Raw genomic sequence first — 12,861 nt, forward strand, 5'->3', positions numbered from 1 at the left:
CAGTGTTACTGGTTGCATTTTGCCCTCAGCGCCTCGTGTCGAAGGCTTCTGGGAGCTTATTAGTGCTCAGGTCTTGAGTAGGACACTTCTGAGTCATCTCAGTGTCCTAGTCTCCCATCATCTTGGTCCTTTAAGGCCCTAAGACATAAAAGACCCACGATGTTGTGCAGGAATATTATTTCCAATTTGGCGAACAACGATTACAGACAGAGGACTTGCAGGAAAGCTGCCAGGTACTAAGAAATCGGAAGTAGATCTCAAACACCAAGCCAGCACCCTGGATGCTCTGGCCCACCACTGGTGATCTGGGATCAGACCCTGTGCCTCATCTTCCTTGCTGCTTTATGAAGATTTTATGGCTCTGAATCATCATTACAACATTTGGGTGGAAACACATGAAAGTTTGAATGCTACAAACGCCAAGATATAATGCTGGAGTTTACTGTCAGCCCCCAGCTGTCAAGAGGAACTTTAGAGGAGAGTTTTGTTTGGGAAGAGCTGCCCAATCCCTTCTGGAAAAGACAGAAAAATGCCTGAGACCCTTTCAGACAAAGGGAAATGCATCACTGCTAATATATCACAGCTTTTAACAAGTTGCACGAATCACCGAAATTAGAGATGGGAAAGGCTTATGGCCACCCCCTATCCATAAGCTGGGCTATTATTTTTTCCTTAGTTATTTTCATCCAGTCCTTAGCTCTTGTGCTTAGGAAAGGACTTCTTGCATCCCGCCTCCATTTTCCTTCTTCATCTTTTTTTTTTTTTCCTTTTCACAGCTTTGCTTCCGAGTATCCTTTCCCGTCTCTGGGAACCACATCATACTTTTTGCATTAATTTTACCAAGTAGGGCTGGGAAAGACAGCAAAAATGTTCTTTACCTTTCTCACCACTTACGCCTTTCCATGACCCTCATACTTTAACACATGCTTTATCAGTCTGTCCTCACCAAATTCCAGAGTCAGTATTCGTATATACAGGTGTGAATGGCTCTCCAGGAGTGGAGAATTAACAGAGAGCCTCTCCTCTACAAGTCAGATCCCTTCAGCTCTCATTTTCAGGCAATTTCCTCCACTTTAAAGATTTCTTCTTTGAAACTGAGCTTTTGGGGCTGGACACCAAGACTAGCATGAAAAATAACTATTTTTAGAAAACCATTTGTTAAAAGACAGCAAAATGAACCATATGCCAAAACCTTTCGTAACTCGATTATGTTTCAAATTGAACAGAAAATTTCCAAAAGCAACATTTTTCAATAAAACAATTGCGGGAAGAGCAGAAGAAAAGGAGCAAAATCCAATAAGCAATAAACCATTTTGAAAGATTTGGCTTTGTTTCCTCCCCCCACTTTCTCAGCTGATCATACCGGACACTGGCTGCAGTTTGAAAAATCACTCACATGGGTTCAGGAGCCTCAAAGTACAAGTTTTGTTGATTTCCTCCCCTGTCCCCTCTCTTAGCAAAACAAGCAAAGCATTAGCCACCAACACATCAGTGAGCCCAGAGGCTACAAATACAGGCAGAACCAGGTAAAGCGCAGTGTACGCAACTTCTAGAGGCAGAGGCTCTTCCAAGTGCATCAAGCACAACCCCACAACGTTTTAAGTACTGGCTGCACACTGACAAGGTACCATAGGAAGTGGAGACAGTCCTCCCAACCCTTGACTCACCTATGGAGCCCAAAGGACACGGCTGCTTCGCCACCTGGCCCTGCCGAGTCCGAGACCACATAATGTCGCGGGCTTCCATGGGGTCACAGCTCTCCGCTCCGGCCGGCGGCAGCTGCGAGGAGGCGGGCGGCAGGTGCGTGGTCATGTCCTCGGGGACATCGGCCATGGGAGACGGGGTGCTGGTGCTCCTGTTCCTCCTGCCCGAGGCTGATGTGGTGGTGGTGCGGCCAGTGGTGCTGGTAGCCACCCGCGGTGTGGTGCTGGCAGTGGTGCTCCCTGGGCCCAGAGCCCCCGATGTCGATACTCCTGAAACAAAGGCAGAGCTGCTTAGAGAGAGGAAGGGAACAGGACTCATGCCTAGGTTCTGAGGATGTCCCCTCTGATGGCTCTGGTGGCCTGCAGGATGTAACTGGAGCTACAACTAAGGCAAGGCTTTCTGCACAGCCGCCTTTCAGAGAGAAGCTGGAGCAAACAGTGAGAGAAGCACACAGGGGTGTAATGACCACTGGAGCACAACTGATTTTCCAAAAGCCCTAGCACTTGATGAAAATAAAGCAGCGCTTTATGCCCTCACCATTTTTCTTCTTGGCATTTTAATGTAAAAATCTTATTTTCCATCTTTTAGGGAACACCTAGCACAGAAGTGCTTTTAATTGTTAAGTGTTGCTGAAGGCCCAGCTGGTTTGGACAGAAAAGCATTTTCTATGACGTGATAAAAAACCCCCAACAAAACCCAAAACCAAACCACAAATCCATTCCCAAATCAGAAGTTCACAGAGGGGTGAACACGAGGCTGTACTGCAGAGCAAGCTGTCAATTTTCTCTGAGGTTCATGCCTTGCTGCTCCATCCCAAGAGCAATGCCTGGCCCCTTGATCTGCAGGCCATGTGACACAAGCAAAGGTGCATGTCAGCCCAGCCAAATCGAGAATGTTCAGCTGGGCTAATTCATTGAAAACCGGCAATGAGCAGTCAAGCAGGAAGAGGTGGGGAACTTGCTTTAAAAGTGCATTTATCCACTGTACATCCTGCAATAGCCACACTGAGTATGTGTGGAATATTGAGGGATGCCCACCTTACAATTGCCTTATTTAGCCTTCTACTTAGACCAAGGTGCTTGTGCACACTGAGCTTCACGTGGATTTGTCTATGGCTTGACCTGAAATATCAGGTGGGGAAACTGAAGCAGGCTGCCCCCAGCTGTTCCCCCATCACCCCTGTCATGCCATGTCACACACAGCTCGTAGAAAAGCCTTCTCCCATCTCCTTTACCTCTCTCAAAGACAAGCACCCTCCAGCTTCTCTCAGCGTAAGACTTTTACTCCAGTTAAATGCCAGATACTCACAACTGCCCCCTCAATCCCTGCCTGAGAAAACACTGGGGCTGACTGTGAAATGCAGGTAAGGAAGCAACATGAAAAGGCTTGTCTGATCCATTCTCACTTTAATTTCCATGCCGTAACACCTCAAGACCATCCCACCTCTTCCAGCACACAAAAAGCCTTTTATCACTGTTGCTCCATGTCCAGCAACAGGAATTGAAGTTTCTACACTAACTCACCTGAGCACCAGGACACTGATCTGAAACAAGTCTCCCAAGCTCAGTGATCAGATTTTCCAGCCTTCTCCTGCCACCTCCCTTTCACCATGAACCCTGAGTTTAAATGAACTCTAAAAATTACAATGCAAAAACATGCAGACCCTGACAGATTTCTTTGAGTTTCCGCTCAAAGCTGCATTATGTCACCAAGTAATGATTTCCCCCTGACGGGGAGCAACTAAAATTTGTAGAGAATTTCAGCAAATACTACATTTTTACCATAGCAGGGCTTCCCACAAGTATGTTTTATTTCGTCATAATATAGATTAGCCTGGTAGACAGCAACCTGCAAAATTTTTCCCCTTTACACTTGCAATAAGTTATTTTCCTTCTGCAAAATTACCTATGCCACGTGCAAAGGAACTGAGTAGATAAAGTGGATGCAGTTTCAAAGTCAAATCTAGCAAATCGTGTTTAAAATAATCCTTACAGCCATGTGTGAGCACATAGAAACATACACTGAGCACCCCGGAGCTCCCCTTGATCCACATGCAGGAGAGCTGCATTTTTAAGCCCAGTTTTCATTGAAAATCATTGAATATCCCACGGCATGCTGGTTTTGGAATAGCTCTGGCAAGTTTACTGTAGCAGTTAGGCACAAGGGATTTAATGGCATTTTCCTTTAGCCATAAAAAAATGAGCTGTTTTATCTTTCATAAAGCCCCTGGCACCAGTGTCAAAATCTCTTTGAAGGCTTGTTCTTCCAACTTTTTTCGTGTTCCACTGGGCTTTCTTGCTGCTTTTGAAAATAAACACATCCGCCATTTCCACAGCACAAGTTGTAAGACAACATGAAAGAGCTGCCTCCAAGTTGCCTAACGGAGTGAGACGGATGGGATACCACTGAACTGAGTTCAAAGGTTTGATTATTCAAAGAGTCAATTTGGTAATGAGCTCCAGAAATCATGATCACCATGCTAACACCACCCAGTTTTTCACCAGGAAATTTGCCAATTTTGCTCAGACAACTGTGTGCTTCAAAAACCAAGTTGACTGGTAAGGAGAAAAAGAACAGGGGATCAGGATCATTTACATGTAAATGATTCCCAAATCCAAGCAAAACCATGAAGAGACTGCAACCTGTGCAAAAGCACCTAAATCCTACAGCACAGAACAGAGATCAAACCTCCAGATTAACTCAGGCTGCCAATAAACTGTGAATTTTTAACTTGGGGGAAAGAAGCACTGCAGCACTGCTTCAGAGGGATTCTTCATATAACATTTCACAAGACAATTTTTGCTCCAAGACAAGCACCTTTAAAAATCACCAACACTACTACAACTAGAAATGTATAAAGTTAATTATTTTATTTTTACTGTTTATTTTTACCATGCATTGCCAGATCAAGACCTTACGGTTTTGGGTAAGACTCAGTTTTTACTCCTTTCGAATCCAAGACTTTGTAGACTTTGATTCCACGAAGCACAGCACTGGGATAAGAATTTTCAGTGCTCCCAAGAAAGCAATTTATGGCTGTGGAAACATTTCTTTCCCAGAAACACCCCAAAGTGACACTTCACTTTTTTCTTTCCTGCTCTATCTAGAGAGCTGGCAGTAATAGCAGACGACTAAGTTTTGCCATCATTCAGATTAGAGCTGCAGTCATAAAAAAAACAAACCCCAAAACATTTCCAGCACCCACAAGGGAGCAATTGCAACTCCCAGAGGGGTCTCTCTCTGCTCAGGGCACATTTGACTAGCAAGAAAATAGAAATTTTTAAGGTTTTTCCCTTCTCTCTTTTATTTCCCAACCTTTAAATAGAGCTCAGGCTTGTGGAAGCGGATATTTGCTAGGTGGAAGGAAAATCACGGTACGGATCTGCTCATAGGGGAAAAAATCTCACATAAATAATGGACTGTCTTTACCCCCATTTCTGTCTGTTCCCCTTTCCTGAAGTAGTGACATGACAAGTGACCAGCACTTTGTATTTGCCATGAGGAAAGTCTACCACGTGTCATCTAACCATGATATGGTTAAATGCTCTGCTCACCTCTTCCTGGCACTCTCAGACATGGGAGACTGCTTTCCCAATGACTCTGACTAGTGTTTTCCTATCACAGAAAGCAGTTTTGATTGAAAGAAAGGCTATTTGCTACCTTTTCTCTCATTTTTTTAATTTTGGCACCTAAGTCTCTGACTTTATGACCTAGTGTACTCAGTAATACTTTTTAAGAGATGTCATGCACTTTCTGTCCCATGAATGAAGATAACGGGGTGCCCCTCGAGCAGAAATTGCAGACAGGATTTCCTGGGTGAGGCTCACTGGCTTTGGCGAGGTAAAGGATGACAGGAGACATCCATCAAGCTCTCCCCCTGGGGTCACAATCCAAAGGCTCAGCCTGACAGCTGCGTGCTACAAGCCAGCACTTGCTCACGGAATTGGAAGGAGAGGCTGCGCTCCAAGTTCCACGCTCAAGGTCCAAGCAAACCATGATGACTTCACTCTCCGGCGAGTTCTGCATTCCTGAGCCTGACGCTCAAGGAGATGGGATGGGGCGACGGCAGCCAGGAGGCCCTGCCTGCTCCCCGTGCTGCACCTAATGCAGGGCTGGGCCAAGTGAGGTACAACTAATCCAGCAGCTCAACAGCAGCAATCCCAGCGTTCTCTTGAGCACGTCCAGACTCCATGCACAATTATTTACACATGTTGCTGCTGATGCATGAAGGCAAACGGAGCACTGCAGGAGTCGGGAAGGCTGCGGGAAGCACAAAACCTGGAGGTCCCTCCCTTCCCTCCCTCCCTGCAGTTTTGCCCTTTTCATATTTGGCAGCCACATCCTTTGCTTACAGCATCCCTTTTATCATCTCTTCTTCTGCTGAAAGATGGTGCAAGTTGTATTTACATAGGAAAAGAGAAGGTTTAGGCATGCCTTGAAAGAAGCAGCACAAAACCCCACAAACCTAATACAACTGGAGGATTATATCACAGCTGTTTTTCTCTTCCCTGTCACATAAATGCATCTCACGGGAATTAATTTTCTACAGGCATTTTCAAATGCATTTCAGAATATCTTCTGAAACTCCCTAGAAAAATAGTAATATTTGAAAGTAAATATATTCCTACTGTCTTTTGCCATTTTTTCTTGTTTTCGTGTGTTTTTTTCCAAGAACTCCATGTGAGGTGACAGGAAAGGATGACCTACACAGACAGCATCAACTCATTAACACACTGGTGGACTGCAAAGTTATACTGAGTCTATGCCACAAAAGACATCACCCTGCAAAACCTTCTCATGGTAAATGTCTGCTGGAAGACCAAAAGCCACAAGCTGCTGCCACTCAAGAGCTGCAGGCCAGAGAATTGACAGGTGAGCTTAGCCCCTAAATTGTGTACAGCTCCTTCCACGTGTTTGAGAGCAACTATGATTTATTTTTACTTCAGGCAAAGGCCAAGTCAGCCTCACATCAAACATCCAAACAGTTCTCCCCTCTGCTCACACATGCCATTATTTTGGGAAGCTGAGCCAGAATCCTGTGTGTGAATATAAGTTCACACGCTGCTTTTGGGGCAGTTGGGATTGTGGAGTTTTATTTACTGACACTGACAAAAGGCTCCCAAAACCCATTGATGGAAAGATTACATATGCAGTGGCCCCACAGTGTTTAGCGTGGCATGCTGCCTTCAAGAACACAACTGCACACAGCCCTGCACCCTGAAAAAGTGACATGAAGTATGATACACAGCTCTCCCTTTTCCTCTGTCTTAACTAGCACAAGGTAGTGAGGAAAAGCAGGGGAGGAAGATGCTGCATCTGAGAGAAGAAAGATCCATTCCCTTGTGGACAGCTGACAAATGGAAAAACACTTTCTGGATTTTTTTTTTCCTACCTCTTCTAGCAGGGGATCAGTTTTTCTGCCCAAGGCTACTCTGCCCACATGTGAGTACTCTGCTGGGCTTGGGCAGATGCTGCAATGGATATGGGCCATATGTTGAGTTCCTGTACTAAGAGGAAACCTACAGCTGTGGTCCAAGACATGGTGCAGACTCAGGTGTTCTCAAGGCACTTCAAGCTGGAATCACTTAACACGCTGGAACTTTCCTCAGAGTCTCAGCCTTCAACATTAAACAACACAGAAGGAGAGCCAAAAGTGGGTAAAATCATCACAACAGGCTCAAGTTAACTCAAACTGCCCCAGCTCATCCTTTTTCACTGCACCACCACCCAGCAAGACAGTTAATGCATTCAAAGCAGCCACCAAATGCACCGATTTTCAACAGGCAAAAAATATGCCTACCAGAGCCCTTCTGACTCAAAACTCCACATTTCTGACAATGATCAACAGTTCATTACACATACTGGATTGCTAGAGAAAGGCTGTTCTGTCAAAAACATTCTAGCTGTTATTGCAAATTTCTAGGTTTTGCCTGAAAAAATAAGAACCCAAACAGCAGCCTGACTGCATTTTTGTGAAATATCAACTTTTATGCTTCTGTAGGACTTTTGTGGGGGTGTGCATGTGTCAGCACTTAATACTTTTTCTGTCTCCAAACAGCTCTTAATGTCAGGTCCCCAATTTAGTTGTCATTTGAATAAAAGAAGATACTTCTTTATTTTCTTCTTTTTTTTTCTCTCTGACCCATTCTTCTCCAAGAAATTACTGGATCCTGCTTAAAATACGTAACTTCAGAGACATCAGACAAAACTTTACAGCACATATCTAGCAATACCAGGATATGAATGGGTACAGCACAGGAACATCACCTGTTGTCTTCACCATGGCCCTCTTCTCTCAGAAGACAGTTCCTAAAGTCTTATCTCTGGCTTCCAACCCAGGACTTCTGCCACTTTTGTGAACCTCTTGTACCCTTTGGCAACCATTCACTGAGGGCATTAATGCCCTATTGCTTGTTCCAGACTTTGTAACTGATTCTGAATGCAGAAATTTAACTGGACCATCATGCATAAGATACAAAAAAAATTGAGCATTTCTTTCAACATCATGCTGTAATGCTTTTAGAAATGCAGATGAACTATGCCCATAGGAAAAGATTACAGAAGAGATGATCTAATAGACAGTAGATCAGGATTTATTATAAACGGACAAATCTAATAGTTTTTAGAGTTCAGTTCAAGGGCTATTTTTAGGCAATCTAGCTTCAATTCGCTTTAGTTCTCAAAAATACTGTCAGATGTGGTTGCAGTTACTTTGAATTTCTGGATTTGAGCATATAAAATCAAATTTTTTTTTTTCAATCCACATGTGGTTTCACACAGGGGAAAAAAGAAGCATACAATCTTTTTTTAAGGACATACCAGCTGCATATTATTACTGAATGTATGGAGTGAACTTCTAACCTCCTAAACAATCACCTTGGCATGATTCACATCCATCAGAGCCAGTGGTGCAGATCTTATGCACTGTCTTCCAACCTGAATCCTTCAAACTCTATTAAAGAGAAGCCTGGAAGGAATTCCCCACTATCCCATTGTTAGAGAAATCACTTTTGATTTCAGTAACAGGTGCTGTCAGTTTTTCATTCAGACCACATTAGCGTGCAGACACGTGAGCACTACATACTTACAGCTTTAAGAGATTTACTAGAGGCTGGGGTTGCCAGGATTTTTGTGGGTTTGGGGTTTCTTTAGCTTTTAATTAATTAAACCAGGTATGCTCTATCCATGCAAGCTGAAACATACCTTTTAGTTTCTAGGCAGAACAAGAACATGAGTAGCTGATAGGAGGGAAACTCAATTTTTTCCATCTGTATGGCAACGGATGTCGCTTCATCTAATGTGTGTTTCCCACTTTTTGCCTGCACTTCTGCATCTTTAATGGAACAACTTGCATGCACTGTGCAGAGGCAGTGCCAGATGGAGCCAGTCTCTCTCCAGCAGTTCTCCACCTCTGCATTTGCAAAGAATGGAATCGAGTGCAGGAATCATGAAGTGACTGTTCACGCCCCAGCATTTTCTCATCTACCCAATCAATGTGATGAGTCCTTTGCAGAGCCACAGGCAGTCAGCTTATACCACTAAAACATTTCTTCAGTTGCAAGATACAAACACAACTTTAATAAGAGAAAACCATCATCTTCAAATAGTCTCTGTTCAACTGTGTGTGTAATATCTCCAATCTAGATGTTAGTCAGCAAGAAGGCCAATTGCATTCAGATAAATGCCCTGGACTTTCTTAAACATATCATAATCTGCTTGTGAAATGGCTGGTTAGTTGCTTTCCAATTTGTGAAATGGTTCAAATGCTGTAAATAAAAAAGAAATTGGACAGCTTTCAAAAAGGACAGATTAGACTCTTCAATACTCAGTATTCCGTGCTTCCAAGCTGCACTCCTGTGATCTCCATATTAATATTTAAAACCTCGTTGTGTTTTGCTGTTATCTTGAGGAAGAGGGCACAGTACAATCGAGCCCAAGGAGACAATCCACTGGAACTGCAAGAAATCAGCCCCCTGGCCCCACAGCACACGTGTGTGCAAGAAGTGTCGGGGAGAGGTGGATGAAAAGTTGCCTGGCCCCACTTCCTCCTGTCCGGTTTGGCAGATTAAAATCACAAAGGCTACTTTTTGCATTTACAATTCACCTCCCTTTCTACCATTGTCCCTTGATCCCAGCTGCTCTGAGGCTCAGGATTTGATGTGCCTCCTGCATTCATGTACTGGACTTCCAAATCAGCCCCGATGCCCAGTGTTTGAAGTGTAAACACACTCTGTGGGTGGGCTGGTCAGCTGAAATCAAAGAGAGGAAAAGGAATAAACCATAAAATATCAAAGGTGGAGTTATGACTGCTTACACCCTTCTTCCTCTAACCCATGTTAGGATTGACTTCATCAGCATGCAGGTTATACTGCACTCCCAGGCATGAACTGCAGACCTGACAGCAGGCCCTGCTGTCTGTACAGTACAGTAACATCCATACTCTAGAGCAACGGGAATTACAAACCTGCCAGCAAAACCTCACCTTTTGTCTTTTACCAAACCCATCTATTTTTTCCTCTTGCTACTCAGTAGCTATTTCAAACCTGTTTCAAAATCCCAAATCCTTCTCCAAAGCCACCAAAGGTGCTTCCTCTCTATAGGGCATTTGCTCCACTCAGTCTCTGACTGCATTGGCTTCTATTTCACTTATTTGGTCCATTTACTCTTGTTCCTATGAGGAAACCATCCTGAACTGTGGAGAGAACTGACCACTGAAACCACCAGAAATACAAAATGCTGAGAAAGGCTGCCTTTTCTAATCCTTTGAGCATATCCTGGTGCACCTTGGTATGCATGTGCTGTCAAGACTCCTCCTGAAAATCAGAGGGCAGGCACGACCCTCAGCCTCTTGGCCATATCTTGGTTTGGGGCTCAAGTTGGTTCAATCCCCTCCCCAAACTTGCCAGTGGTTTGCTTTCTGCCCCTGGAGACACAGATGGAAAGGAGGGAGAGAAGAAACAAGCCTATGCTAAAAAAAAAAATATTTTACATAAACCAATCCTAGGAAGCTGACAAAACTCCCCTGTAAAAATATCAGTATTAAGCTACTTTTAGAAATAAAGCAATTTCCTGGAAAAAACATAAAATGCTGCTCAGCTCCCTTTCAAAACTCTTTATTACTTATGTAGAAATGTCAATATATTGTAAAGCTCAATTCTAATAGCTGTATTCACGTCGGCTCAGGGATCTGCCTAAACAATGCTTAACTACAGCACTGGCATCTAAATTTGTTTTATAGATATCTGACTTCTGCAGAGGGCTCCAACAATGAGAACACCATTAATATTATGGAAAACACATTTACTTCAGCAAAGCAGATTTATAACAAATAAACAAACTGTGCAATATACAGGGTGTTTTAAAGTGAAATGAACTGGGTAGCACTTTTAAGGATCTCCAATTTTCATAACAGACTTCAGTACTGGACACAGGCTGCTTGGTGCACTATCAAGTCCATGCTGATATCCCAGAAAGCCTGGCATGCAAGCAGCTCTCACCCATGTCCCAGAGGCTAATTTTTTCATTTGAGGGAGGCTGCTGAGGTGCTGGTAGCAATAGTGAATATTCATTCATATGCTTAGCATCTCAAAGATCTCGACTCTGAAGGCTCTAGGGCTGGAGGCATTACCACGGCCAGTCATCTCACTTGAAAAGCCACAGCAGGAACAGCATCCAAAACATTGGAAAAGGAGGTTTTACCTAATATTTTTGTCTGTGGACCATTAGGGGCTACCAGCTCTCATGCAGTCAGCTTTGGCCAAGATGTAGTTTCCGACTCTTACCCGAGGGGTTGACGACAAGATGACAATACATAATCCCAGGTTGGAGAAACTTTCAGCACTGATTTGTAGCTTTACATGTCAGCCTTCAGATTATTCTTGTTAATGGATAGTTCAAACCAGCACGTTGCAAGGTGATTGTGTTTTTTCATGTGAAGTCAAAGAATATACCCATTGACCTTTTAGGACTTAGAATTGGGCCCACATAAGAGAGAAACATAAAAAAAAACTTACAAGGAAATGAATGGGAGTGCTGAAAAGCAATTATTTTAGGTCAAAGCTGTACGCCTGCTTCTCCAGGTTTGGCGTGTGGTTTTACACGCAGTCAGGTGCTAAAGCTTACATGCCCAGGGGAATTACTGGTCCAAACCAGAGGCACCAAATGCACAGAAGAATGTCCATGTGCTGCTGTGCCAGACTAGGGATTTTCCATAATGTACTCTTGACCTGGAAGCCTAAACTGCACCTGATCCACTTGGGCTACCAACAAAAGCATTGCAGATCCTCATGAGCAACAGCAGAATCTCAGGAAGTTAAGAACTGGTAAAAAAAAAAAAAATCAAATAGGATGACATAGAAATGAAAAAAGCAAATTGTATCCTTTAGAGATTTTTAAGATGTGTAATCTCCTTGCCTTTTTATAAAACATACATCCATAAAATTAAGTACCTGATGTCACTGCAAAGCATAAATTTGATACTTTGAATAAAAGAAGCATGTCTCACATAAGAAGAAGAAGAAAAAAAAAAAGATAACACATTCAACATGTGAAAAAAGGGGAGAGAGAGGAGAGACAAGAGAAAATCTGACCTGGTTCAATGCACATGTCTTAAAAAACATAACTGCTAAATAGCTACATTTGTTTTACAGATAAACACAGGCACACAGACTTAACTATGTGAATGCATCTCCATGGGACTGCACGATTCAAAAGCATAGAAGAAAAACACGAGGGGGAAAAAAAGTAGTCAAGCAGTATGGATGCAAATTCTGAGATACAGCAGAGATGCAGATATACTTACAGATGTTACTTTCAATCTAGGATAAAACTACTGCTACAATACATGGCTAAAGAGCTGCTATATGCTTCTAGCACACAGCCTAAACCTCATTTTACAGCTCTCACAGGTAACATAAAATAAATGCACCAGTCTACAGTGATTATTAGTTTTCCCTCTCTTTGGTATCAAATATGTTCAAATGTTTTTGTTTTGTAAATATTTTACAGCAGACCACTTATTACACGTGTTGAGACCTGTAATGTTATTAGCCCTGAGCCTTTCACATTCCATGCGTGCATCAAGAAGTTTCATCAATTTGCAGGGAAGAAATACATTAGTTTTTCTAGTCATTGCAGTGCTTCACAGGTACTAAAAAA

At 43.1% G+C, this 12,861-nt stretch overlaps 1 protein-coding gene across 27 annotated transcripts in view; it reads right to left on the minus strand.

Moving 5' to 3' along the window:
- ADGRL3 (adhesion G protein-coupled receptor L3) overlaps positions 1-12,861 on the minus strand; it is a 492,720-nt gene that overhangs the window by 104,167 nt on the left and 375,692 nt on the right. For all 27 annotated transcript variants that reach the window (XM_042049541.1, XM_042049537.1, XM_042049521.1 and 24 more), the window contains one exon: positions 1,668-1,973. In XM_042049541.1, the coding sequence (XP_041905475.1) occupies positions 1,668-1,973 (306 nt within the window). The remainder of the gene's footprint in view (positions 1-1,667; positions 1,974-12,861) is intronic.

The sequence above is a fragment of the Corvus kubaryi genome, unplaced genomic scaffold, assembly GCF_017639235.1.
Source record: "Corvus kubaryi isolate FWS band 111438036 unplaced genomic scaffold, C.kubaryi_AGA036_p1.0 71, whole genome shotgun sequence".
Lineage (NCBI taxonomy): Eukaryota > Metazoa > Chordata > Aves > Passeriformes > Corvidae > Corvus > Corvus kubaryi.